The 26,647-nt window shown below is 47.9% G+C and overlaps 1 protein-coding gene across 2 annotated transcripts in view; it reads right to left on the bottom strand.

Annotated features, from left to right (window-relative positions):
• Positions 1 to 6,152: 6,152 nt before the first annotated feature.
• NOTCH1 (notch receptor 1) overlaps positions 6,153 to 26,647 on the bottom strand; it is a 97,170-nt gene continuing 76,675 nt past the window's right edge. For both annotated transcript variants that reach the window (XM_083423265.1, XM_083423266.1), the window contains 12 exons: positions 22,101 to 22,358; positions 20,658 to 20,770; positions 18,488 to 19,056; positions 17,340 to 17,765; positions 16,893 to 17,041; positions 14,609 to 14,825; positions 13,536 to 13,626; positions 12,801 to 12,966; positions 11,949 to 12,244; positions 11,430 to 11,577; positions 11,249 to 11,346; positions 6,153 to 10,515 (listed from right to left, as the gene is read on the bottom strand). In XM_083423265.1, coding sequence (XP_083279391.1) covers positions 9,112 to 10,515; positions 11,249 to 11,346; positions 11,430 to 11,577; positions 11,949 to 12,244; positions 12,801 to 12,966; positions 13,536 to 13,626; positions 14,609 to 14,825; positions 16,893 to 17,041; positions 17,340 to 17,765; positions 18,488 to 19,056; positions 20,658 to 20,770; positions 22,101 to 22,358 — 3,935 coding nt within the window. In that variant the 3' untranslated portion in view covers positions 6,153 to 9,111. The remainder of the gene's footprint in view (positions 10,516 to 11,248; positions 11,347 to 11,429; positions 11,578 to 11,948; positions 12,245 to 12,800; positions 12,967 to 13,535; positions 13,627 to 14,608; positions 14,826 to 16,892; positions 17,042 to 17,339; positions 17,766 to 18,487; positions 19,057 to 20,657; positions 20,771 to 22,100; positions 22,359 to 26,647) is intronic.

Below are 26,647 nucleotides of genomic sequence, written 5' to 3'. Positions count from 1 at the left end.
CTCCTGGACATGATGTGTGATTTGACAGTGAGTTTGGGGTGGCTTATTGTAAAAAGTGTGACGATCCTTGAGGATCCGTACATCAAAACCACGTTTTTGGGCCATGGTATGACCAGGAAGCCGTGGATCAGAGTTTTTTTGTGGTGCAGGCTGTGCCCCTGGCTATGATGTGTGATTTGACGGTCAGTTTGGGGTGGCTCATTGCAAAAAGTGTGATGATCCTTGAGGATCCGTGCTTCAAAACCACGTTTTTGGGCCATGGAGTTGCCAGGAAGCCATGGATTTTAGGTTTGTTTTGGTGCAGGCTGTGCCCCTGGACATGATGTGTAATTGCATCTCGAGGCCCCAGATCCACCCCCAAAATAAATACACATGGAAACTTATATTAGTTTACGTTTTGGGGCAAATTTTGGCCACAACTTTATTGAAATACAATCACGTCAGTGGCGTAGCGTGGGTTGTCAGCACCCGGGGCAAGGCAAGTAATTTGCGCCCCCTGACCCATAGATTTGCGCCCCCTAACCCGTGGATTTGCGCCCCCTAACCCTAACCCCCAGATGTTGCGCCCGGTGCGGCCGGCCCCCCCTGCACCCCCCACGCTACGCCCCTGAATCACGTGAGTGGTATTGACTTAGGCATTGACTCCCCACTATAACTGACTCCACCTCTCAGGGTGATCGTCCAATGGGGTGAACCAAACGAGGGAGCAAGCTTGATGAGGACCAACCTAAGCTCACCCCGGGGTTCCTGTGGTCCTGGCCCCTCAAGCGGACTTCGGACGACATCCAGGACCCCCAAATTCCTTTAACGGAATACCCAGTTCCTGGAGGGGCAGGTGATGGCCGCACCTCCCCTCCCCACAATCCAACGGATCCAATGCCTAACTGCCACCTTACAAGTTGTGATGATTTGCTAAGAGGTAGGCGAAAACAAAATGGCTAAAGCCAATCTGCCAAATGGAAAAAATTCCCACCGAGCCCCAAGCAGCTTTACCTAAACTAGGGAGGGTGGGCAGGTGTTCAGCCGTGCAAATACAAGTGCCCCACTTGCATCACACTGCTGTTTTTAAAGCCCCTGGATCACGCCACCTACTGGCTATTGGCTAAAACTTCATGGCATGATCCCAGGGGAATGGCCAGGACTTCCTGCTCCTGCCCCCCCCCCCCATTTTAACCCTGTCAGGTGAGCTCTTGGTCCCGAGTGCAACCAGGACCCTCTGTTATGAGGATCCCATTTGACAGTGAGTTTGGGTTGGCCCAATGCAAAAAGCGTGAGGATCCATGAGGTACCGTGCTTCAGAACCACGTTTTTGGGCCACGGTATGGCCAGGAAACTGTGGATCCGTGATTTTTGTGGTGCAGGCTGTGCCCATGGCGATGATGTTTGATCTGATGGTGACTTTGGGCTGATCTAGTGCAAAAATCATGAGAATCCACAAGGATCCGTGTTTTTTAACCATGTTTTTGTGCCACTGCAGCCCCACAAAACAGTGGATGCATGATTTTTTTTTATGCTACCTACAGAGTAAGAGGGACGCGGGTGGCACTGTGGGTTAAACCACAGAGCCTAGGACTTGTCGATCAGAAGGTCGCGGTTCAAATCCCCGTGACGGGGTGAGCTCCTGTTGCTCGGTCCCTGCTCCTGCCAACCTAGCAGTTCGAAAGCACGTCAAAGTGCAAGTAGATAAATAGGTACCGCTCTGGCAGGAAGGGAAACGGTATTTCTGTGCGCTGCTCTGGTTCGCCAGAAGCGGCTTAGTCATGCTGGCCACATGACCTGGAAGCTGTACGCCGGCTCCCTTGGCCAATAAAGCGAGATGAGTGCCGCAACCACAGGGTGGGTCATGATTAATGCTCAGGGGTCCCTTTACCTTTTTTATAGAGTAAGACATGGTCTACAATATCATTTTGGTTTTATTTAATTTGAATGAAAAAATTATATGAATTTATGAGAATCTGTTTAAAATCAGCTGGATCCGCCTTTTACCCTTTTCCTTTCCTGGGCATAGGCGGTATTCAGCCCCCTTAAGCAGTGTCTGGGTGGAAATTGCTGAAATGTCATGGCAGCATAGATTTTGGTGATTTTCAGTTAAAACAGCTCAAAAACTCATTGTCTTTTGTTAAGATTTCTTTAAAAAAAAGTTCAAGAACTTTTCTCTCATTGAAATATGGCAACCCTACTTTTGTGGTGTGACGCGGGTGGCACTGTGGGTTAAAGCCTCAGCGCCTAGGACTTGCCGATCGAAAGGTCGACGGTTCGAATCCCCGTGGCGGGGTGCGCTCCCGTCGTTCGGTCCCAGCGCCTGCCAACCTAGCAGTTCGAAAGCACCTTCGGGTGCAAGTAGATAAATAGGGACCGCTTACCAGCGGGAAGGTAAACGGCGTTCCGTGTGCTGCGCTGGCTCGCCAGATGCAGCTTGTCACGCTGGCCACGTGACCCGGAAGTGTCTGTGGACAGCGCTGGCCCCCGGCCTCTTAAGTGAGATGGGCGCACAACCCTAGAGTCTGGCAAGACTGGCCCGAACGGGCAGGGGTACCTTTACCTTTACTTTTGTGGCACCTGTCTGTCCACTGTGAGGACAGGATGCAGGACTGGATGTATCCCCATCAGTGGTGCCCTGTGAAATGCTAAATAAACATGGTGCCCTTGCCACCTCTCGCACTCTGTTCTGCAGCATTGTTGTGGCATCCCCTGCAGCACTGCAGCTACACTGATCGCACTAACCTAAAATTGCCTGTGACCACATTATTCCTGACCCAGCAGCCAGGTTCTTATTATCAATGACCATAGCTAAACTATGGAACTTGCTCCCACAGAAGGCACCAATAGCCACCAACTTGGATGGCTTTAAAGGAGGATTGGACAAATCCACAGCAGAAGAAGAGACTACTGCTGGTTAATAGCCATGATGGCTGTTTACTGCCTCCAATATCAGAGGTGGATCGAATAGTTTGCAAAGGTGAGGGGAGTGCTGTTGTGTTTTCAGGATCCCCTTTGCTTTGAGACAGGAGGCTGGACTAGATAGGCCCCTGTGTTGAACCAAAGGTGAACTGTTCTGGAAGATTTGCTAATGCCATCTTGGTAGTCAAGATAAGCCCACAATTAATTGGTAGCTGTTGCAGCAATGAGCTCATATATCACTTGCTTTGATATAAGCTAATTGTCTTGCTTTGATGTTACCCTTATCTGTGGGGTTTGGGGTGCTGGGCTCTGAGCCCAGAAAGGGAAACCATCTGTAAGACTTGAGTTTTTGCCACCTATGCCCTCATCTGGTTAGGTGAAGTGATGGGCAGTCTGGTGATGTATGCTGCTTTGTGGATAAAGAATGTATGGACATTTGCTTGGGTGTAGACAAGCCATCTCCTTGCTGCAGTGTCCGTCCCACATCTGTAAAGGCTAGGAGAACTGGCAGGCTGCTTTGCTGTAAGTCTACACCTTCTCTAGAACTGGCCATTCTGATGTTTTTGACATCCTTCTTTGGTATTCCTGCACCCAACCACTCCCATGACCTATAAAGACGTAAACGGCTCAGGACCACAATACCTCAAGGGCCACCTCTCCCCATATGAACAACTGCAATCACCATCTGAGGCCCTCCATGAGAGGTCCAGAGGGTGACAACATGAGTGCAAGCCATCTCTGTGGTGGCTCTCCGTTTGTGGGATGCTCTCCTGGAAGGCTTCTCTGGTGCCTTCATTACATATCTTTAGGCACCAGGCATAAACATCCCTCTTCTCCCAGGAGTCCACCACCTTCTGTTCCACTATGAAACAGCTCTTACAATCATAAAGTTTTTCTTAATGTTTAGCTGGAATCTCCTGTTTGCTTACACAACAGGACTTCCAGAGGGTGTGGGGACTCTCCAGAACAGATTTTGGGGGAACACTTTGGGTGGAGGACTATAGGAATGAGGAGAGAAAGGTGAAGTCCTTTTATGCAAGAAGTCCACTTCCGTGGTGTTGGATTCTGTCCCATGATTTGTTGAGCCAGATGGTGGGAAACCAGTCGCAAACAGCTTTTACCATCAGAAAGTTCTTCCTGATGTTAAGTCAGAATCTCCTTTTTTGTAACTTGAAGCCATTGGTTTGGGTTCTACCCTCCAGAACAGGAGAAAACAAGTTTGCTCCATCTTTCATGTGACAGCCGTTTAGATATTGAAGATGCTATCATATCTCCTCTCAGTGTCCTATTTTCTGGACTAAACATACCCATCTCCCTCAACCATTTCTCGTAAGGCTTGGTTTCCAGACACTTGATCATCTTGGTTGTCCTCCTATGCACATGTTCCAGGTTGGCAATATTCATCTTAGATTGTGGTGCCCAGAACTGGATACAGTACTCCAGTTGTAGTCTGATCAAGGCAAAATAGAGAAGGACTGTAACTTTCCTTGATTGGGCCACTATATTTCTCTTGATGCAGCCTAGAACTGCATTAGCCTTTTTTGCCACTGCGTCACACAGCTGACTCATGTTGAGCTTGAGGTCTACTAAGACCCCTAGATCCTTTTCCCATATACTACCGACAAGCTAGGGATCTTATATTTCCTGCCTGCTTATTATTGTATAAACCTATCCAGCTTAATTTCAATGCATCCACCAACTTACTTGGATACACCCTTAAGTAACTTTAAACCTTACCAGACAAAAAGTGTTTTGCTGCTTGAGGCAATGTACAGTGGCGCCTCGGAAGTTGAACGGAATCCGTTCCAGAAGTCAGTTTGCCTTCCAAAATGTTTGTCAACCAAGGTGCAGCCAATCGGAAGCCGGGGAAGCCCTGTCGGACGTCCAGGTTCCAAAGAACTTTTGCAAACCAGAACATTCACTTCCAGGTTTGTGGTGTTTGGTCAGAGAAACAGTTCCTTTTGTAGTGATTTGCCGTTTCCCCCCCAGTGGGCCTCTCCTTTATTTATAGTGGAAAAGGTCAATAGCAGAGATCTCAGAGTGGCTGAAACATGCAGGCCCCACCTGACAAGGTGGATTTAGCGGCCAGTGTTAAATTTGCAAACTGGCTTCTGTTTTGCAGCAAGGAGGGCTCACCTTTCAGGGTCAGTGCTTAAAAGGGTATTCCTCAAAGGACTCTCATTAAATTGTGGGCGGGGGGGGAGGAGTTTCCATGGCAAATGCTCTGCATTTTTTTTTACATCCTGCTAAATGAGTATACCTGTAATATCTAGGCAGGATTTTGCTGAATCAGCAAGATGCAAGACTACTCAAAATTGTTGGCTGCTGGAAGTTAATTTTTACAATGTTTTTTTTAAAAAGAAGGGATCACATCCGATGTTGTTCCTACTCAGAGTAGACCTAGTGAAATGAAAACCTATCCATCTTAATTTCAATGCATCTGCCAACTTACTTGGATATACCCTTAAGTACCGTATTTTTTGCTCTATAAGACTCACTTTTTCCCTCCTAAAAAATAAGGGGAAATGTGTGTGCATCTTATGGAGCGAATGCAGGCTGCGCAGCTATCCCAGAAGCCAGAACAGCAAGAGGGATTGCTGCTTTCACTGCGCAGCGATCCCTCTTGATGTTCTGGCTTCTGAGATTCAGAATATTTTTTTTCTTGTTTTCCTCCTCCAAAAACTAGGTGCGTCTTGTGGTCTGGTGCGTCTTATAGAGCGAAAAATACGGTAACTTTAAGCCTTTCCAGACAATAAGTGTTTTGCTGCTTGAAGCAATGTACAGTGGCACCTTGGAAGTTGAACGGAATCAGTTCCAGAAGTCCGTTTCACTTCCAAAATGTTTGGAAAACAAGGTGCAGCTTCTGATTGGCTCCTGCAGCGAATTGCAAGCCGCGGAAGCCCCGTCGGACGTCCAGGTTCCAAAGAACGTTTGCAAACCAGAACATTCACTTCCGGGTTTGCGGTGTTCGGGAGCCAAAACGTTTTGAGTCGCAAGGCGTTTGTCAACCAAGGTACGACTGTATTTTCTTATGAAGCTCCATTAAAAATAAAAAACTGTTATAAGAATGTTAAATAGTATGAGAGTTGGGTCACCTTGTTTAGCACCTTTGTCTTCAACAGTGGCCAACCAGATGCCCCAATGAGAAGCCAACAACCAAAACCTGAGCGCAACAGCAGCAATTCCCCCCACCTGTGATTCCCAGCAACAGATGCAGGATTAAGAAGGAGGGGGAAAAACCACATTTCAACTTTTGTAGAATTTCTAGATGCCCCGGGGGCATACTTTATTGCAAATCAGTTAACAAAACAAAAACAAAAAAATACATCCTTTTGCAAACTACACATTTTGCTTGAACATTTTTATTATGGAAGGGTGCTTTTTTACCACCCACATCCATCCCATCCCACCCACCCCCACACTTAAGAAACTACACTCTAGTTTATAAAACATAAAACAATGAACACCAGAGGGTGTTTAAAAATCACTTTGCTTTAGGGATGTCCCAATAACAGCACTTCGCCATGCTTCGTAAGAGGTGGGTATTCAAGAGGCTCCCCCCACAAGCAGGGTGTGCATGCACGATGCTTGAGTGTGTCAAGGTGAGGTCCAGCTGGACAGAGGACCACCGTAGCACAATAAACGCGCAGAATATTGGAATGCCCCCACCCCAACAAAGCCGGCAACTTGGATATGTTAGTACAGTGGTACCTCGGGTTACAGATGCTTTGAGTTACAAACTCCACTAACCAGGAAGTGGTTGCTCCAGGTTAAGGACCTCTGGAACGAATTAAGTTCTTAACCCGAGGTACCACTGCATAAGGGAAGTGTTTCTGAATCAGGAAGCCCCTGCAAAGTCAGTGGCATGAGCGCCAAATGAAATGTGTGTCAGATTGAAGTCTTCAAGGGTGGCTCACTTGGCAAATCCTGCCAGTGAAATGAACTCGTTCTCAAAAGAGCGCTGTGGTCACACAAAGGCCTTGTTCAGTTCAATGACTCTCTCTCTCAGTGAACTTTTTGGTGGATTGGGCTCCTTCTCTTGAGCAATATCTCACCCACCTCTAAACCACTTTCACTTTCAACTTGAAACCGTTTTAGATTTTTTAAACAAAATCCACCCTTTATCTCTCTTTTCTTTAAGTAAAAACAAAACAGAACAAAAAACTTATTTACAGAACATTAGCTTTGCCATAGGCTTATACTATATATTTATATATATAATAATTTTTATTTTTATTTTTACAAAGTCGACCCCCTTCCCCATTCTCCTTATTGCCATAAGAGCAAACATCCAACGTGCCATTCCGGAAGACTTTGCAATATCTCTCTCTCTCTTTCTCCCCCTGTCTTAAAAACAATGAATTCAGCCCCTTTTTGCTTTCTGGGGGTGTCCTGTGATGACAAGAGTCCAACCCAAGTCGGGCTGTAAAACTCATTTCAAAGTCAGGAACACCTAAGTGGGGCCTGGCCAGTTTGGCACCGGCATCTCCCAAAGGGCCAACCAAGCAAATGTTTTGCCAGCCCATCAAGTTCTAGGTATCCCCACCCCCCATGCCCCCGTCACTGCCCTCCTGCATGTGGGGCGGGCAGAAAGATTGGAGGGGGGGGGGTTGGAACTGCTGCCCTAGATTCTGGCAAGCAGGGTTTAATTTCCACCCAGAGTTCCACTCTCCAGCTCCCAATATTCAAGTGGGACAGGAACACAGTGAATTCCACTGAGGACTCTACAGATGAAAGGTGAGAGCCACTCACGAGATGAGAGGGTGGGATTTGCAGTTGCTGCATTGGGCTACACTGGAAGCAACGGGGGCAGGAAGAAGGTTGAAGCGGCACCCTCTCCAAGACATGTCCCTGAGTGCAGCACCTTTTCACTCTCTTCCATAGAAGTGAATGGGTTGCTAGGATCAACCCCTTCTGGGAAATTACAGCGCTGTGATATTTATAGGTGAGCCTATTGCCACGTGACTAATGGCCTGGGGCTCATACCCTGAGGTTTCTCTACACTGCACAGACACACCAACCCTCCCTCTGGGTAACCCTAACCTATACAGCTTATGTTTTCACACAGACACATATATCTCCTGCCTGTCATAATCAACAGTATTTTGTTAAGCCTTCTCATAGTAAGAAATGTGATTCTTAAAATGGCAACACCCCCCAAGGTGATGGGTGCTTTAAAAATAGCACGATTGGGACAATTTAGAGAAAAACCACAAAGCTTTCCTGGAGTCAAAGTAAAGTTTCTTCCTCTGCACCAAAAGCCTTTTTGAGCACAAGACTTTTTTGGAGAAGGGAAGTTGGAGGGTGGGCCCCAAAGGAAGCATTGGGATTTCATTTATAGCTTAGAACCCGTGATCCTGATTTTTGATCATAGGCAGTATTTCAAATAAATAAAAAAGAAGTAAAGCTTGCTATCATGCAAAAAAGGACAAGCGAGATAAACTATATAATACTGAAACTTTAAAACAGAAATTCATGGCTGCTGTCTCATAATATTCCCCGACTCTATCCACCCTCATACAAGGGAATATTTTAAAGCACTTAACAAAACAAAACAAAAAAACAAAAACAAAACAAAACCCAACAAAAACAATCAACAACTACCCTCCCCCCGCAAAAAACCATCAACTTATGTTTAAATTATAATTTCCCTTCAAATAGGTAAACTTTTGTTGAAAAAATGTGCCCATCCTCCCTATTTTTCCAGAATTAAAAACAAAAACAGGAAAAGAAATATCTTGTTCAATAAATAAATGTCACTATATAATCATGGGTCTTTGCTTACAGCTTTACAAAAGAAAACCTCTCTGCACAAGAACATCCTTGTGGTATAAAAGTTTTTGTTTAAAGAGGATGTCCTTAAAAAAAAAAAATAGTAGTAAGCAAGAGAGAGCAAAGCAGGCAATCAAACCCCATTAATAAGATTTTAAAATTTGGACCACAGCAAATGCATCCCACTGAGCTCTCAACAAAACTTATAAATAAAAAAGGCAGTGTTTTCATGTAGTACATAAATAAATACTAACGAAGGAAGAAAAACGTTGAAATTTCCCTCTTACATCGTATGTAAAAATACTTTTTCTTTTTATATATATATATATATAAAAACACAGAAACTCAAACCAAAGGTTACTCTGGTTCAACCAAAGAAGCGTCTCCCTCCGAAGGAAACTCTCTGGGGTCGCCTGCCCAAGTGGTTCCCCTCTTGCTCTACTTGAACGCCTCTGGGATGTGCCCCATCTGCGACTGCATGCTGGTGGGCGGGCTTGAGATGCCCTCGGACCAATCTGACAGGTTGGAGTGTGGAGATGAGCTCGACCATTGGTCCGGCGACTCCGGGGAAGGTGTCAAGAATGGGTGGTCTGGCACCTGGAGCTGGTGGCTGGGGGTGTTGTCCAAGGGGGAGGAGTAGCTGTGCTGGGAGGGTGGAGTCAGGAACTGGGTGGTGGTCATGGGCTGAGTGAGGGCAGAGGGCAGGGAGGTGGCCAGGACCTGGTTGTCCTGGGGCAGGATGGTGTGGACTGCCAGAGCCCCGCCATTCACTTGCTGCTGCAAGTCAGGCTGGCCCAGCTCATTCCCCAGGAAGTTTGCACTCCCGGCATTGGGGGCGGTGCTGTGGGTCTGCTGCTGCTGCTGCTGCATGCTTTGCTGCTGGATCTGCTGCAGCTGCTGTGCCTGCAGGAGATGGGGCTGGGCATTGGCTGGCAGGCGGCCGTTGGGCATGGCCTGGTAGTTCATAATCTGGGACAAGGTGGTGGTGGGCAGCCCGTTGTGGAGGGAGGTCAGAAGACCGTGCTGGAGGGCCTGGCCCTGCGGAAGTGCCCCCTGCTGCAGGCCATTCCGCATAGGGTTGTATTGGCCCTGCACCTGAATGCCGCTCTGCATCTGACTCAGCCAGCTGCATTGCCCGCTCAGGCCAGGCGCTCCGCTCACGGTGAAATTCATGACAGTGGCGTTGGAGGTGGGCAGGTGGGAGAGCCGCGGGGGCACCGAGTCGAAGGGCTGTTGCATCCGACTGGCACCCAGGCCAAGGTCTTGCTTGCCCACCAGGTTGAGGTGGTTCATGCTCAGGTGGGCATCGGGCATCCCTGGCAGGTGGTTGAGGGGCATGGAGGGCGACAGTTGGAAGGGGGAGGTCATCAAGGGAGGAGATGCCACATCAGACAAGTACCCACGGGGGGACTCTAGGGAGTCGACTGGGGAGAGGACACTGGAGCTGTCCAGCAGGCAGCCTTTGCCTTCCTGCGACTTCTTCCGGCGGGCCTTGAGGTCCTTGGAGGACTCCTTCCCATTGCAGATCAGTCCCTTGGCGCTGGGCTTCCGCGCCTTTTTGCCCTGCATAGCTGGCTTCAGGCTGCCGATGTAACTGCTAGGCGAGCAGAGGGGCGGGGAGAGGGTAGGTGCCCCCAGGGGCCCGCTGTGCAAAGGGGGGCTGCGCACCAGGTTGTACTCGTCCAGGAGGCGGACGATATCATGGTGCATGCGCTCCTGGGCGATGTCCCGTGGCAGGCGGTCCATGTGGTCTGTGATGTCCCGGTTGGCGAAGTTGTCTAGGAGGACCTTGGCCGTCTCGTAGCTCCCTTCTCTGGCCGCCAGGAACAGAGGGGTCTCCTCCTAAAGGCATGGGAGGAAAGGGAAGAAGAAAGCAGACTTAGTAGAGGCTCTTCTCCAAAATGAACAGGGTTATGCAGCTGAAGTATTATTAGTCATTCCTTACATTTATCAATTTGCTTTACACAATGAAAGGTCTAGCTGCAGCTTAAGAACATAAGAAGAGCTCTGCAGCTGGATCAGGCCAATGGCCTACTTGGTCCAGCATCCTGTCCTCACAGTGGCTAACCAGACGCCCCAACTGGAAGCAAAAGAGCCCTCTCCCCTTTTGCAGTTTCGAGCAACTTGTATTCAGAAGTGTTGCAGAGCATAGCCATCATGGCCAGTGGTCACTGATAATCTTCTCTTCCATGAACTTAGTCTTGTCCTCTTCTAAAGTCATCTAGGTTGGTGGCCGTCCCTGCCTCTTGTGGGAGGGAGTTTTATAGTTTAACTATATGCTGCATGAAGGACTTTCTTTTGCCTATCCTGCATCGTCAAACGGATGCAATTCAAGTTCACTTAAAGCTAACTCCCTGTTTCCCATCCTAAATTGCAGATAAACGATAAACTTCTCCTTCTGCCCAGGGAAGACCACAAGATGCCAGGGCACCTCTCTCCTATTTCGCAGCTTATTCCAGCAAAGCTTCTGACCCTGTCATTGAAGATTGCTGGTCCCGTCCTTGGCTGGATGGCCAGTGGCTCTGCCTCGCACTGGCCCAGCCCTGCTCCAGGAAGAAGCCCCCTCCCTTCTCACCTTGTTATTCTGCATGTCTTTATTTGCCCCGTTCTTCAACAGCACAACAGCGGCATCAATATTATTCACGGCAGCAGCCCAGTGCAGCGCTGATTTCCCTATGGACACAAAGGCACAAATGTTAAGGCCATGACCATGAGCCCTTCACCCTTCCCCAGAATGCTTTGGGAATGCCAGGTACCTAGGTCATCAACCGCATTGACGTCTGCGTGGCAGCTGATGAGGTCTTCCAGCATGCCCTCCACAGCCAAACGGGCAGCCAGGATGAGAGGGGTGGTCCCATCGTGCATGCGGGCATCCAGGTCGGTGGCCCTGTTCCTGATCAGAATCTGTCCCAGGAAAGAGAGACATCTTGGTTATTTGACATCCTGGCAGGGCAAGAGAGTGAATGTCCGTTCTACAGCCACCTAGCTGAAAGCCACATGAAGCTAACTAGAAACTCAAAAGTTCCTGCTTTGCATTGCAGGAGGGTTGGATGAAAAAAGAAAAACCTCACTGGGAAGGCAGAATGATTGCCCGGCAATGAGCACAGCAATCTCTGGGGGCTTTTGCACTAGAGTCCCAGAATGATAGGAATCATAGAATTTTAGGGTGGAAAGGGACCTCAAGTCTCATCAAGTTCAACCCTCTCCAACAGGGAGGGAGCTACTCAGCCCTCCTGCACTGCTCCCAAGCTTTGGAAGCACTGGACTCGCCTTACCTGGAAGACCCCCTGAGCGTCGGCCGAGACAGCAGCGTGGAGTGGCGTCTTTCCCATGTGGTCTTGGATGTTGGCATCGGCACTGGCTTCCAGCAGTCTCTTGGCTGCGTCTGAGCGTGAGTAGCGGGCGGCCAGGTGGAGGGCTGTCTCCCCAGTGCGATCTGTTTGGTTGTGCAAGCTGGCCCCCTGGTAGATGAAGTCTGAAATCACGGCTGGGGCGTCCTCCTCCTCTTCACTGTTGCCCATCTCCAGCCCACCTCCGCTGCAGGAGGCGATCATCAGTGGCGTGAATCCATCTGCCAAGGCACAAGTGGAGGGAAATCTGTCAGAAGCGCAATGACAGTGCCTGGATGCACTCCCATGATATCAAAGTACCAGGGCCTGAACTAAGCCTGAAGATGATTGGGATCTAAGAACAAGTGTCTTGTTTCTGGACCAGACCAAAGAGGGCCCATTCAGTCCAGCATCCTGTCCTTACAATGACGAACCACATGCCTCTTCTGGGAAACCTGAAAGCAGAACGTGAACCACAAGAGCAACTCTCTCCTCCTGCCATTTCCAGCTACTGATATTTGGAATCATTACTGCTTCCAACCATGGAAACAAGAGTATAGCTATCATAGCTAGTAGCTGTCAATGGAGAAAGAGAAGGCTATCAAATTTGTCTGATCCTCTTTTAAAGAGCTGATCTACTCCTGTTCCTCTCCCAAAATCCCACCTGGCCTGCTTGCTGTTCCGTTCTTCCCCTGGGCCAGCTCTAATGCCCTCCCTCCTGGCATTGCCCTCCTTTCCCCTGATAAAATCACAGAAAGGGAGGAAGAGAGAGGCTTGACACCCACACACCCTCCTTACCTGGTCCTCGCACGTTGACATCCATACAGTCAGCATCAATTTCCCCTTGGGGTGGGGTGGGTGCCATGGAGGAGATGCGCAGGTCGGCTGCATCCAGGTGCTGCTGTGTCCACTGCCTGTGGTCAGCCTGGTCATTCATGTCCGGCAACATGGCCTGTTCTTCCACCTGGGAAGAGAGGCGATTGAGGTTTTAAAGGATCCTTTCAGACATAAAACTCTACTCTTTCTCGCACATTGTGCTGCTGAGTTGAAAACAAGAGTTATCCCCTCTGCCCCCAACTTCAACAAATATAAAATGAACCCTGCCACTACACGATACGGAAAGCTAAATTCTATTATCAGAATGAGAGTTGTTTAATTTTGCATAAGCGGGTTTTCCAGTATTTCCTGAAACTGGAGAGGCAAAGGGGGAGAAGGCAAGGAAGGAAGGAGCAATGTGCTGATCTTCTGCTGAGGACAAGAAACTTGCTTTTTAAAGACAGGACCAAAGATAGGGGCCTTTTAGTGAAATCAGGCAGGGAGATCTACAGATGCCCATAGGGGCCTTGGCTGTTGTGGGATAGCAAGGTAAGCCTGGGGGGGACCTGGGGGGTGTCAAAAAGTTCCATTGGGCCAGGGATGAGGGAAGGACTCGCACTGCATACCAAATGCATCCAAACAGGATGGAAGAGACCTATGAATTAGTGAGTGCCTTTAAGGCTGAAACGGCATGGAAACAGCAGCTTGCTGGCTTACCCTGAACTTCTTGGTGTCTAGTGTCTCCTCATCACCCCACTCATTCTGGTTGTCGTCCATCAGGGTCCCATTGGAAGCATTTTTCAAGGGTCTTCATGGAGAAAAAAATAGGAAATTAGATCCACCTCTAGAAAAACCAAACTCTGCATTTTTTCACCAAGGGCTAAATGGAGTAATCAAGGATGATGATGATTTAAAAAGTTTCCCCTGCCATACTTAGATTTGTCCAAGCTGTGCCACACCCTAGGTGACATTTCAGACATCATTTATCAGAGCTGGGCACTGTACGTGGGAACTTGCTTAGAAGCGGGAAAAGAAGCTAAATTAAGGACCAAGCCTCTCCAAAGTCCTTCCACCAGCCTCAGTGTGCTATTTCTGCCCTGTGTGGATGATGCACCAATCTGCTTTTTATATATGCCGTAAAACCTTGGTGCTACACTTGGAGAAAGCATACAAAAGCAGATGGGCAGGTTGTGCCCAAACCCGAAAGGATCCTTCTTTCCTCCAAGCCAAAGGAGGACTACAGTAATGGATCTAAGTTAGCCATGCTCATCAATTTCAGTGGGTCTACTCTGTGAAGGGCTAAAGCCCTTGCTCTGAACTGCCCGGCCTTCTGGCTTCCACCACCCTTCCCTGGACACTCCACGTGTTCATTTCAATGGCCTGGAAAAACTGACACTTAAATTGGGCTCAGAATATCCCTCCCAAAAACATTTTGACACCAGATTTCCCTTCCTCTCCAGCTTGTCATCCAGAGAGCTGTGGCACAGTAAAAATTAAAACCAACTTTTTTTAAATGTGCAGAGTGAAAAGCTAACATCAAGCCTTTGGCAAAACTCTGTGCCCTCTGGATTTTTGCATTAAAACTCCCATCAGACCATGGTGGCTGGGACTGATGGGGGTTGTAGTCCGAAACATCTGGAGGGCACCAGCTTGGTGAATAAAAAGAACTATGGTCCCCAACAACAGCAGCAACCCAGGAAGGAGGCGGGAAAGGGCCTTTCCCTCCCTCCCCACCCAACCAAATGGCAACAAAGGAAACCCGGGAAGAGGTGAAGAGGGGGATTACTCACTTCAGCCCCACAGAATCCTCCCCCAGGGGCTCTCTGCGCTTCTTCTTGCTGGACTCGGTCACTTTGAAGCCCTCGGGGAACCAGAGCTGCCCATGTTCCCTCCGCCGCTTGCGCGATGCCAGAACCCCGAAACCAATGAAGAGGAGGAGAAAGACACCAGGCACCACCATGTACATAGGGTACCACTGGGTGCTCTTTTCGGGGTCAGTACTTTCACCTAGGAGAGAATGAGAGGCAGAGTGTGACGAGAGGACCTCGAGTTAAGATGCATCTCTGAGTGGAGGCAGAAGGCAAAATGCAGTGAAATTAAGTTAATAAGCTGCCAGCCTGGCTGTGTCTTGATTCTTCCGCCTGCAACCGAACCCCCACCCCTCCCCACTCACTGCCCCCAAACTCCTCCAAGGCCCCCTGGAAAAAATAAGGTCATTTTTCTACGCTGTTCATCAGAATTGCAAACTGTTTCTGTATCTGCAGCGCTGGAGGGGGAGAGGGTTCCCCCCCTTCCTCCTTTCACGGATAAAGGATTAAGCAAACTTCAAATCATTGCATTCACATTGAGCTGTTAAGTCAAAAGGATTGAAGGGGGATTTGGAAGATGCAAACTTCAACACTCTGCGTGTCACTGATCGATTACAAGGTTTGGGTTGTGGGGTTAACTTTGCACTCTCTCTCTCTCTCTCTCCGCCCCCCCCCCAACTCCTTCATCCTCCCCCAGCAGTAATGATTTTGGAATCAGCTATGGATGAGAGAGGGGCGGAACCATCAAGACAGAACTTCGAAGAAGAACTAAAAAAGAGTTAAAGAGATGCCACTTCCTTATTAAAGAGGAATCAAGTTCTTTTTACGATATTGTTTAAGACAAACATCATATACTGTAACTCTTTTGAATTTCTTCCATAAAAATTATATACCATTTGATTGTTGAGGGGGGAAACAACCCCCCAAAACAACAAAATTACCAGCAAAAAACCCACCATTTAAATCATTCCAAAAATAACTGAAACCAGCAATAGGCTAAAAAGCATATTCTTTTTGGCTCCCACTTAAAATATGTTTGTTGAGGAAAGTCCATCCAGAAATATTGAATGATGACAAGTGTTTTAATCTGGTTTTTAGCCTACTGTTGATTTTAATAATTTTTATATGCTTTTAAATATGTGCTTTAAGCTGTCATTTATCTGTATTTCTTAGTCCTTTAATGTTGTCAGGCTTTTATCTTTTTGGAAAATGCTTAGAGCAATGGCTCCAAAATTCTCCCCACCCCCAAAAACAGACCACCTGAAAATTGCTGAGGGTCTCAGTGGACCACTGAATTATTTCTCAGCTTGTTGTAGAAACGGAAATGCACCATGCTAGATGTTGTGTGGTTTTTAGCTGCATTCTTAAATTCCTGCCTGCCAGGCAGAAGGCCTTCTTGGTAGTGGCACCCACCCTGTGGAACGCCCTCCCGTCAGCTGTTAAAGAGATGAGATGAGCAATTATATAATTTAGGAAACATCTGAAGGCAGTTCTGCATAGAGAAGCTTTTTAAGGTGTAATGTTTTACTATGTTTTTATATAAGCTGGAAGCCACCCAAAGTGGCAGGGGCAACCCAGTCAGATGGGTGAGGTACAAATAATTTATTATTATTATTTTACTGCCTCATGGAATTCTAATTGCAATGCAATAAAATACAACAGAATAAATAAAAGGAAGTGATAAAAACACTCCCTTGGCTCTGCTGTGACAGACCAGCCCCATCAGGCCTTTCCTGCCCCTGGATTGTGCAAGCTCGTTGTAAGAGGACCAACTGTTTAGAAACTGTTGCCTGTGTTTTGGTTTTCCTCTTCCCTCCTTGTGCCTTTTCCTTTGTGTATCATGCCTTTTTAAATTTTTATTTTAAGCCTCTAGGTAGGGACTGCCTTGTTTTGACTGTATGAAAGCTGCTCTGGGAGCCTTTTTGACTGAAGAGCCTGGTACAAATGCTTCAAATAAATAAATGAACAAGAAAGACACAATTAAAAACATTTAATGCAAAGAGTGTGCCATCTCCCATCTCCAACCTCAGATCCATAGGCATGCATGGGTGGACCACCTGATTGAAGCTCATCCGTGGACCACACCCTGGGCAGCCCCGGCTCAAAGCTTTCATTGCAATCAAGTGGTATGTAGCTTTTGTAAAAGAAAGTGAAAAACTGCTAGGGGCAAAAGCTGACTGGGGCAGAGGCGGCCCAGCTTCCCGGGATATGCCAGCAGGGCTGCTAACGCATCAGCAGGTGTTTCCTGCACATGTGGCAGACTTACTCTTAACAGCTTCGATTTTGTATGGGAAGTCCAGGCTGCCCCGCGAGGCCAAAGCACCAAGGAAGGCCGCCACATCTGTGGTACTTTGGAAGCACTGAGAAGAGGACTGGACACACTGGCGATTGTCAATCTCCAGGTGAACGATTGATCTGCAAGTATTGGAAGAGGAAAAGAAAGTGGGAGTAAGAAGCAATAATCTTGGATGGACAGGTTCCTAGGTGCCTATAAAATTCAGCCCCTTTTTTCAGAATGATGAGGACCAGAATCTTTGTTTTTAGGGGAAGAGCCATGGCTCAGCTACAGAGCACCTGCTTTGTATGCAGAAGGCCCCAATGGCAAGTTGGGCCAGGAGAGACTCTGTGCCAGAAATTCTGGAGTCACTGCCAGTCAGTGCAGACAACAAACTCCTCCTCCCTGCTCCCAGAGAGCCCCAGCCGAGCCACTCACCCGCAGATGTCCACATGGTCCATCTCCCTCCTGTGTCTGTCAAGGATGGTCCTATACAGCTTAGATCTTATCTTGAAGACAGCATCACTCACATCTGGCCAGCTCGCCAACGACCGCTTGATGTGGTGCTTTTTGAGCTCCTCTGGCTTGCCGTAGTAGGGGAATATCATGTACTCGCCCTGCTCATCCTTCTTGAAGACCACATTGGTGTGAAGAATGCGGCTGAGCTCCCGCAGGAAGTTCAAGGAGTTGTTCTTTAAGTTCTCTGGGGAGGTCAGCACCACCACCACCAAAGTGCCGTCCGCCAGCTTTTCGGGAACGTTGTTGGCACAGTCGAGACCGTCCCACTCACACTCCGCGTTGTTGCAGCCCTGGTCGCAGTGTCCATCAGAGAAGTGGTCCTTGCAGTACTGGTCGTACAGAGGGCTGTGCAGGCAATGGGGAGAGGAGGAGAAGGAGTTGAAAACAAAACTGCCCGGTATCTATAATGCCATTATACAAGTCTATGGTGTGGCCACATTTGGGGGACTGTGCACAATTCTGGTTGCTTCAGCCCCATAGTCACTCAGAGCAGGGCCTTTAGTGTGGCTGCCCGTCCTTTGGAGCAGCATCCCTGATGAGATACGATAAGCTCCACAATCTGTGCTTTTTGGAAACAGTTGAAGGGCCATTTTGTCCCCAAAAGGCTTTCTCAGCTGGATAAATGAGTATTTGACATGAGTGCCCACTGGTTTGGGTTTCACTTGTGTTTCTACATATATTTGTTGTCTTTGTCTTTTGAATTGTTTAAATTATATGTAAATTGCCCTGAGATGATGGTTTAGAAGGTGAATAGTAGCTCAAAAATAAAAAAAATGAGAAGAAGAGGAGGAAGAAGGAGAAGGAGGGGTAGAAGAAAGAAGAAACAACCTTTTGCTTCTGGGCCCTCCCTGCTCTTTCCACATAACTCTCATCATAAAAAAGCAAACAGGCACATCCTTTAGCCCCAGAAGTAAATTGTTACTGTTATTATTACTACTACTACTACAATTTTATTATCTGCCCTTCCACCTAAAGTCCCAGGGTGGGGACTTACAACAATTAAAACATAACTTTGATATCAAAGTGCATTGTGACCCAATGTTAAAAACAGTTTAAACTCCACTCACTTGCACTGCCCCTCCATCTTCTGGCAGTCGAAACCGTCGTACAGGCAGCCGGTGTTGTTGCACTGGGTGTCACAGCGCCCGTTGTTGAAGTAGTCCCAGCACTGGAGGGACTGGGAGCAGTTCTTCCAGGGGTCGTTGAAATTCAGGGAGCAGTCACCGCCGTCCCAGCCGCAAGCGTGGTTGTTGCACTGGGCGTCACAGATCTTGTTGCCGGCGTGACTGGCACACACAGGGATCTCGCACTTCTCCTCCAAGGGAGGTGGAGTGATGTTCTGGCCAAGACCACCTGTGAAGTCGTAGTCCAAGATGTGGCAGTTCAGACCGTTGAACCGGGCTGGGCAGTTGCAGCGGTAGTGGGGTGGCTCCTTGGCAGCCTGGCAGGTGCCCCCGTTGTAGCAGGGGCTGGAGTGGCAGGGGCTGCCAGATGAGAACTGGCAGGCAGCTCCGCTAAAGCCCAGTGGGCAGAGGCACCTGGAGCTCTTCTGGGTGGAGATGCAGGTGCCGCCGTTCAGGCACCGCAACGGTCCGCAGGCGCGGGCGTCGTTCTCACACGTGGCACCGTCCCAGTCCTGCAGAGGGCAAAGAATGGAACGACTGAGACTACTCTAGAGGCAGTCATCAAATCACAGAAGAGTAAAGTGGGAAGGCCTCCAAGGGGTCATTATTATTATTATTATTATTATTACTACTACTACTACTATTACTACTATTACTATTATTATTATTATTATTATCTGTTAAACTTATTTGTTGCTTGTTACTTGAAGGTCTCCAATTGACTTACAGTAATACATGCACACACGCAAATATTCTCCTCCCAAAAGGGAGGAGAAAAGGGGGGGGAATCAATATATTGTCTAACACAGAGCTTTCCCAACTTTTCATGTTGGTGATACATTTTTTAGGCATGCATCACTTTGCAACACCATAATTCAGTTTTCCTAGCAAACCAGAGGTTAAACTAATCCCTTTTCAGCCCCAGGAGGAGCACGGGGAATATTCACGTGAGACTCCTACACACTGCAGCCAACACACTAACGTGTCACGATACAGTTTGGAAAGCTCTGGTCTAACACAATACTTATGAAAAGAAAAAAGAAAAAACACCCTCTCTATATAAATAACAAACAACATTAACTATTATCATCAAATAATAAACCAAGAATACACTCACCCACTAATGAGCAGATTTCCTACCCACTAATGAGCAGATTTCACCAACTATTTCTCCAACTTTTAACCTCACCAACGTGCCCCAAACTCTGTTCTCAGGCCAACTGTTTTATATCAGCAGTGGGTTGGTCAGTGTCCTCCTCCAGGAACTATCCATTATCTCCCTTCAGAGGGGAGCAGCTGCATGGCAAAGCAGGAACGTGGTGGCAAAAGTTTTACCTGCTTTGCCGTTGGTCTGGCTACTGCTTTTGTCCGGCTGCTGGTGGGGGTGGGGGTGCATCTAGCTCAACCCCCTGAATGCTAGAATCCCAGCTAAAGAATGGGCATTACTAACTTAAGTCTGCACGTTTTGGTGGGTCCACTCTGAGCAGGACTAGCATTGGTTGCAACCCTAAATTTGCAGTTTATGCTGAAGTCAGTAGAGGTCAGCATACTCTTTACTGATAGCTGCTACAGTCTCCTGGTGTTCAGATGAGCAGAATCAGTCCTTTTTTTTTCAGAGATCATGTGCTCCCCTGTCCACACTTGCCTGGCAGGGTTGCATATATATACATGGGAACTTCTGCGTGTGGAGCAGATGCACTACCTGCTGAACTATGGCCCTTCTCCTAAGAATAAAGCAAGGTTCTAGTCCTCAAAGTTATGAATAAGGGGATGAAATAAACAGAAACATGGGAAACTGTGTTCTTCCAAGTCAGTGCAATTGATCCATCTAGCTCAGTATTGTCTACACTAACTTGCAGGGGCTCTCTAAGGTTTTAGACTCACTGGATGTGCCCAGCTCTTCCTGGGATTGAACCTGGGGATTGAACCTAGGATTTTCTGCATGCAACACAGCTGATTTACCACCGAACCACGGCCTTTCCTCATCCAGCAACTCCTAAGCAAAACAGATGCTGGCTAGGAAGGGGCGTAAATAATCCCACCCAGCCCTAGAGGCTGCTTCCGTCTCTGAACCCCACAGCTTGTCCTTTAAAACCAAAAGCTGACTACACACCGGAGGGCACCTGCAGATGTAGCCGTGCTGTGTGTTGCTGGCCACTGCACAGGTCCCACCGTTCTTGCAGGGCTGGTTCCGGCAGCCGTCTACCACCGTCTCACAGTGGCGTCCTGGAAAGGGGATGGAGAAAGCCTCGTCAGGTTGCCCCGCCATCACCCCCAACATTTCGCCTGGACCTCAGCAGTAAAACAGCTGCATCTCTCCACCTCCGAAATCCCATGTGCACACTCTTTTACTAGTTGGGGGGGGGGGGCTGATGGATACCTATTGGCTGAAAAGAAGAGGTCTATGCCATCAGGGCAGCCCACTCCACCCCATGTATCTTCTCTAGAAAGGGAAAAGTTGAAGATATTAAGAAGCTAAGAAGAGCCTTCTGGTTCTGGCCAAAGGCACCCAATCTCATCCAGCATTCTGTTCTCACAGTGGCCAACCAGATACCTTTGGGGGACCTGGGCACAAGCGAACTCTTCCCTCCTTGGGATTTCAAGCAACTGGTATTCAAAAGCATTGCTGTGGAGGCAAGAGCATTGCCATCTTGATTAGCAGCAATCTCTAGCTCTCTGTCTAACCTTCTTTTAAAGCAGGCTAGGTTTGTGGCCATCACTGCCTCCTGGGGGGTGGGGGGTTTAATTATCATCATCATTTTATTTGTATACTGCCTTTGCACAGTTAAAACTATGTAATTACACAATTACAAAAATGGCCCCGAACAATAAATAAAACACAGGGGGGGGAAAGCACACAGCAAACCCGAAAAAATTCCACTTAAATGAAAAGAAGATCTAAAAACAAGCCTGCAAAAAATTAATACCAGGAACAGCAACAACCTCCACTAAGCAATACCCCAGCACAAGAGTCTGTTCAGCAGCCTCATCTTTTGTAGCTGAGAGTCGTCAGGCAGGGCCCTGGCCCTCTCCCACAGGCCAGGTGGGAAAAGGCAGGGAGTAGGACTCCCAGCTAAGATAGTCTATGCACTATCTTCAGGGCAAACAAAAACAAAGTACTTTTTTACACAGTGCATAGATAAACTCTAAAGGGGGGGGCAAAGACATGGAGCAGGATAAGGCCTATGTTCTCCCTCCACTGTCAGAGCAGAATGCCCCTGAATACAAGCTGCTGGAAACCACAGAAGGAGAAAGTGCTGTTGCATTTGGGTACTGATTGTGGACTTCCCACTGTAGCACCAGCTTTGGTTAATGTGGGAAAAGGATGCTGAGTTGCCCTGATCCAGCTGAAGATCTCTTCTTATATTCTTACTAGATACAGTCCATGGCTTATAATCTTTGGGTATATGAACCACCTATATTAAACTGCATGTTTGCATTAGGACTGGAGAATACCTTTACTGTCAACATCAGCCAGTAATCCTTGGAGAAAAAGCAAGAGGGAGGAAAACACCAAAGACCATGTGTTTTTTGGGGGGAGCCTTGTGGTGCTCACCAGAATACCCAAGACGACACTCGCACACGTAGTCGTTGATGCGCTGCACACAGTTCTGGGTTCCTAGCGGGTCACAAGGGTTGGACAGGCACTCGTTGACGTCACCCTCACAGCGCTCCCCAACGAAGCCCAGCAGGCAGATGCAGCTGTAGCCCCCCACGCGGTCCACACACCGCCCGTTGTTGAAGCACTTGGGGGCGAAGGTGTTGGGGTCAAAGGGTGGGCTGCAGTCGTCTATGTTGATCTCACAGTGCACTCCTGTGGTGGGGAGAGTGATGGGGAGCAGAAGAAGGTGAGGGCTGGATCCCAAGAGGCCTGCTTACAACTTGGCCTAGCATTGATCCATTTTCTTTACATTTCCTGGAGGCACCCTCCAAAACAAATAAATTGAAAACCTGTATTCCTGTACGTACACCAAAACTTTTAACAGTATGCATCTGTAAAACACATTTTAATTAAGTGATGCACAAGTACTGTGTCCAGTTCTGGGCACCACAGTTTAAGAAGTTTATTGATAAGCTGGAATGTGTGCAGAGAAGGGAGACCAGGATGATGAAGGGTTTGGAAAAGCCTTATGAGGGAGTTGGGTATGTTTAGCCTGGAGAAGAGACAATTGAGAGGAGATACAATAGCCATCCTCAAATATGGAAGATGGAGCAAGCTTGTTTTCTCCTGCTCTGGAGGGTAGGAAGCGAACCAAGGGCTTCAAGTTACAAGAAAGGAGATTCCAACTAAACATCAGGAAGAACTTCCTGATGGTAGAATTGGAGAGCTGAAAGGGATCCCAAGAGCCATATACTCTGCAATGCAGGAATATCAACTAAAGCATCCATGATAGATGGCCACTCAACCTCTGCTTAAAACTTCCAATGACAGAGAGTCCCCCACCTTCCAAGGGAGTCCATTTCACTGTCAATCAGCTCTTAACATCAGAAAACAAGAGCTGTTCCAACTAAAGACAACCAACCAAACCCTGCCCCACCACCTTCTCTCACTACCAAGGAAATACAGAAAGTGAATACCATGGTACCTCTGGATACGAACGGGATCTGTTCCGCATACCCGTTCGCATCCTGAAGCGAATGCAACCCGCGTCTGCGCATGTGGTGAAACCCGGAAGTAACGTGTTCCGTTACTTCCGGGTCACCGCGGAGTGCAACCCAAAAGCACTCAACCTGAAGCATATTTAACCTGAGGTATGACTGTAGAAAGAGAACCTACTCAGGTGTCACTGCCACAAAAAGCAAATACACTAAGCATACACTAAGCAAAAGAAAGTAAGTTTTACCACCCCACCCCCCTCTCTTCCCCATCCTTATACTGTATACAACACACTAATGCAGCAATTCTCAACCTGTAGGTTGCCAGATGTTGTTGGACTACAACTCCCATCATCCCTGAGCTCTGGCCTTGCTAGCTAGGAATGATGGGAGTTGTAGTTCAACAACATCTGGGGCCCACAGGTTGAGAAATGCAGCGAAACCCGGAAGTAACACGTTCCGTTACTTCCAGGTCACCACGGAGCGCAACCCAAAAGCACTCAACCTGAAGCATATTTAACCTGAGGTATGACTGTAGAAAGAGAAATACTCAGATGCCAATGCCACAAAAAGCAAATACACTAAGCATACACTAAGCAAAAGAAAGTAAGTTTTACCACCCCACCCCCCTCTCACTCTTCTCTTCCCCATCCTTATATTGTATACAACACACTAATGCAGCAGTTCTCAACCTGTAAGTTGCCAGATGTTGTTGGACTACAACTCCCATCATCCCTGAGTTCTGGCCTTGCTAGCTAGGGGTAATGGGAGTTGTAGTTCAACAACATTGGGGACCCGGAGGTTGAGAAATGCGGCGAAACCCAGAAGTAACACGTTCTGTTACTTCCCAGTCACTGTGGAGTGCAACCCGAAAGCGCTCAACCCGAAGCATATTTAACCCGAGGTGTGACTGTAGAAAGAGAACCTACTCGGGTGGCAATGCCACAAAAAGCAAATACACTAAGCATACACTAAGCAAAAGAACGTAAGTTTTACCACCCCACCCCCCTCTCCCCCATCCTTATACTGTATACAACACACTAATGCAGCGGTTCTCAAGTGTGGGTCCCCAGATGTTGTTGGACTACAAGTCCCATCATCCCTGAGCTCTGGCCTTGCTAGCTAGGAATGATGGGAGTTGTAGTTCAACAACATCTGGGACCCAAAGGTTGAGAACGGATACCCGTTCGCATCCTGAAGCGAATGCAACCCGCGTCTGCGCATGCGGCGAAACCCGGAAGTAACGCATTCCGTTACTTCTGGGTCACCGCGGAGCGCAACCCGAAAGCGCTCAACTTGAAGCATATTTAACCCGAGGTATGACTGTAGAAAGAGAAACTACTCAGGTGGCACTACCACAAAAAGCAAATACACTAAGCATACACTAAGTTAAAGAAAGCAAGTTTTACCACCCCATCCCCCTCTCCCCCCCCTCTCCCCCATCCTTATACTGTATACAACACACTAATGCAGCGGTTCTCAACCTGAGGGTCCCCAGATGTTGGACTACAACTCCCATCATCCCTGAGCTCTGGCCTTGCTAGCTAGGAATGATGGGAGTTGTAGTTCAACAACATCTGGGACCCACAGGTTGAGAAATGCGGCGAAACCTGGAAGTAACGCGTTCCTTTACTTCCGGGTCACCGCGGAGCGCAACCCAAAAGCGCTCAACCGGAAGCATATTTAACCCGAGGTGTGACTGTAGAAAGAGAACAACTCAGGTGGCACTGCCACAAAATGCAAATATTCTAAGCATACACTAAGCAAAAGAAAGTAAGTTTTACCACCCCATCCCCCTCTCCCCCCCCTTTTCTTCCCCATCCTTATACAGTGGTACCTCGGGTTACAAACACTTCAGGTTACAGACTCCGCTAACCCAGAAATATTACCTCGGGTTAAGAACTTTGCTTCAGGATGAGAACAGAAATCGTGCTCCTGCGGTGTGGCGGCAGCAGGAGGCCCCATTAGCTAAAGTGGTGCTTCAGGTTAAGAACAGTTTCAGGTTAAGAACAAACCTCCGGAAAGAATTAAGTACTTAACCCGAGGTACCACTGTACTGTATACAACACACTAATGCAGTGGTTCTCAACCTGTGGGTCCCCAGATGTTGTTGAACTACAACTCGCATCATCCCTGAGCTCTGGCCTTGCTAGCTAAGGGTGATGGGAGTTGTAGTTCAACAACATCTGGGACCCACAGGTTGAGAAATGAGGCGAAACCTGGAAGTAACACGTTCTGTTAATTCCGGGTCTCCACGGAGCACAACCTGAAAGCGCTCAACCTGAAGCATATTTTACCCGAGGTATGACTGTAGAAAGAACCTACTCAGGTTGCACTGCCACAAAAAGCAAATACACTAAGCATACACTAAGCAAAAGAAAGTAAGTTTTACCACCCCATCCCCCTCTCCCCCCTTCTCCTCCCCATCCTTATACTGTATACAACACACTAATGCAGCGGTTCTCAACCTGTGGGTCCCCAGATGTTGGACTACAAGTCCCATCATCCCTGAGCTCTGGCCTTGCTAGCTAGGGGTGATGGGAATTGTAGTTCAACAACATCGGGGACCCACAGGTTGTCTCATAACAAATGTGATTGATCAGTAGAAAGCACAACCTGGAAAAAGAGACAATGCACATACTTTTGTAAACCAAGAGAATCTTTCAGAAAAATTATTTTTAAAAAAGGAAGAAAGTAAAAGCTGGAAAAATGAAAAAATAGTGTGTAGATTTGGATGCTTTAGTTGCCATTCCTGCATTGCAGGGGGTTGGACTAGATGCCCCTCAGGGTCCCTTCTAACTCTTCTATAATTCTAATTCTTTGGGACTAATCATTAGTTTTCTGTGGAATTAGTGAATGAAATGAAGCTCCACCGTTCTCCTGCAGAGGCCTATCTATGCTTTGTTCCTCTTGCCAGCCTTAATTTGTGAACCAATTTTTCTTTAAGGGCAATACACTCTTCAGGTTTGCACATTTTAAGTCCTTCCAGACTGCAGCTATAACCTGTGTGCAGCTACTAAGAGAAATCCAATTAGTGGTTTATTCATCAAGTCCTGATAGCCACTTAAACCCATACTCAGTAACGCTGACGGCACCTGCAGATGTAGCCGTGCCATGCCGATGAGTCATTTTACTTATCTCTAATTAAACACTTGTTCTCTAAAAATTTCCACCAGGTACATCCACCAAAAATGCCAACCAATACCCCTGCCTCCACACTCTTGGCAGCACATATGTGAAGCAGCTTTATAAAAACAATTTGTTCCTGCTTTCTCTCAAGACCCTCCCAAATTCATAGCAATGGGCACCATCTTGGGTGGATTCAAAGGCATGGAAGTATTTGTCCAAATGTGCATCACGGGGTTGTTTTGTGAACTGAGGGGAGAGAACTACAAAGCAGTGGCGTAGCGTGGGTTGTCAGCACCCGGGGCAAGGCAAGTAATTTGCGCCCCCCCCCCGCTGCACTGTCCCTCCCCCAGATAGTCCCTCGCTCTCTCTCTGCACCGC

This window comes from Podarcis tiliguerta (assembly GCF_965153285.1).
Source record: "Podarcis tiliguerta genome assembly, chromosome: Z".
NCBI lineage: Eukaryota > Metazoa > Chordata > Lepidosauria > Squamata > Lacertidae > Podarcis > Podarcis tiliguerta.
The sequence above is the reverse complement of the archived record's forward strand: the minus strand, read 5'-3'. Positions and strand labels throughout refer to the sequence as shown.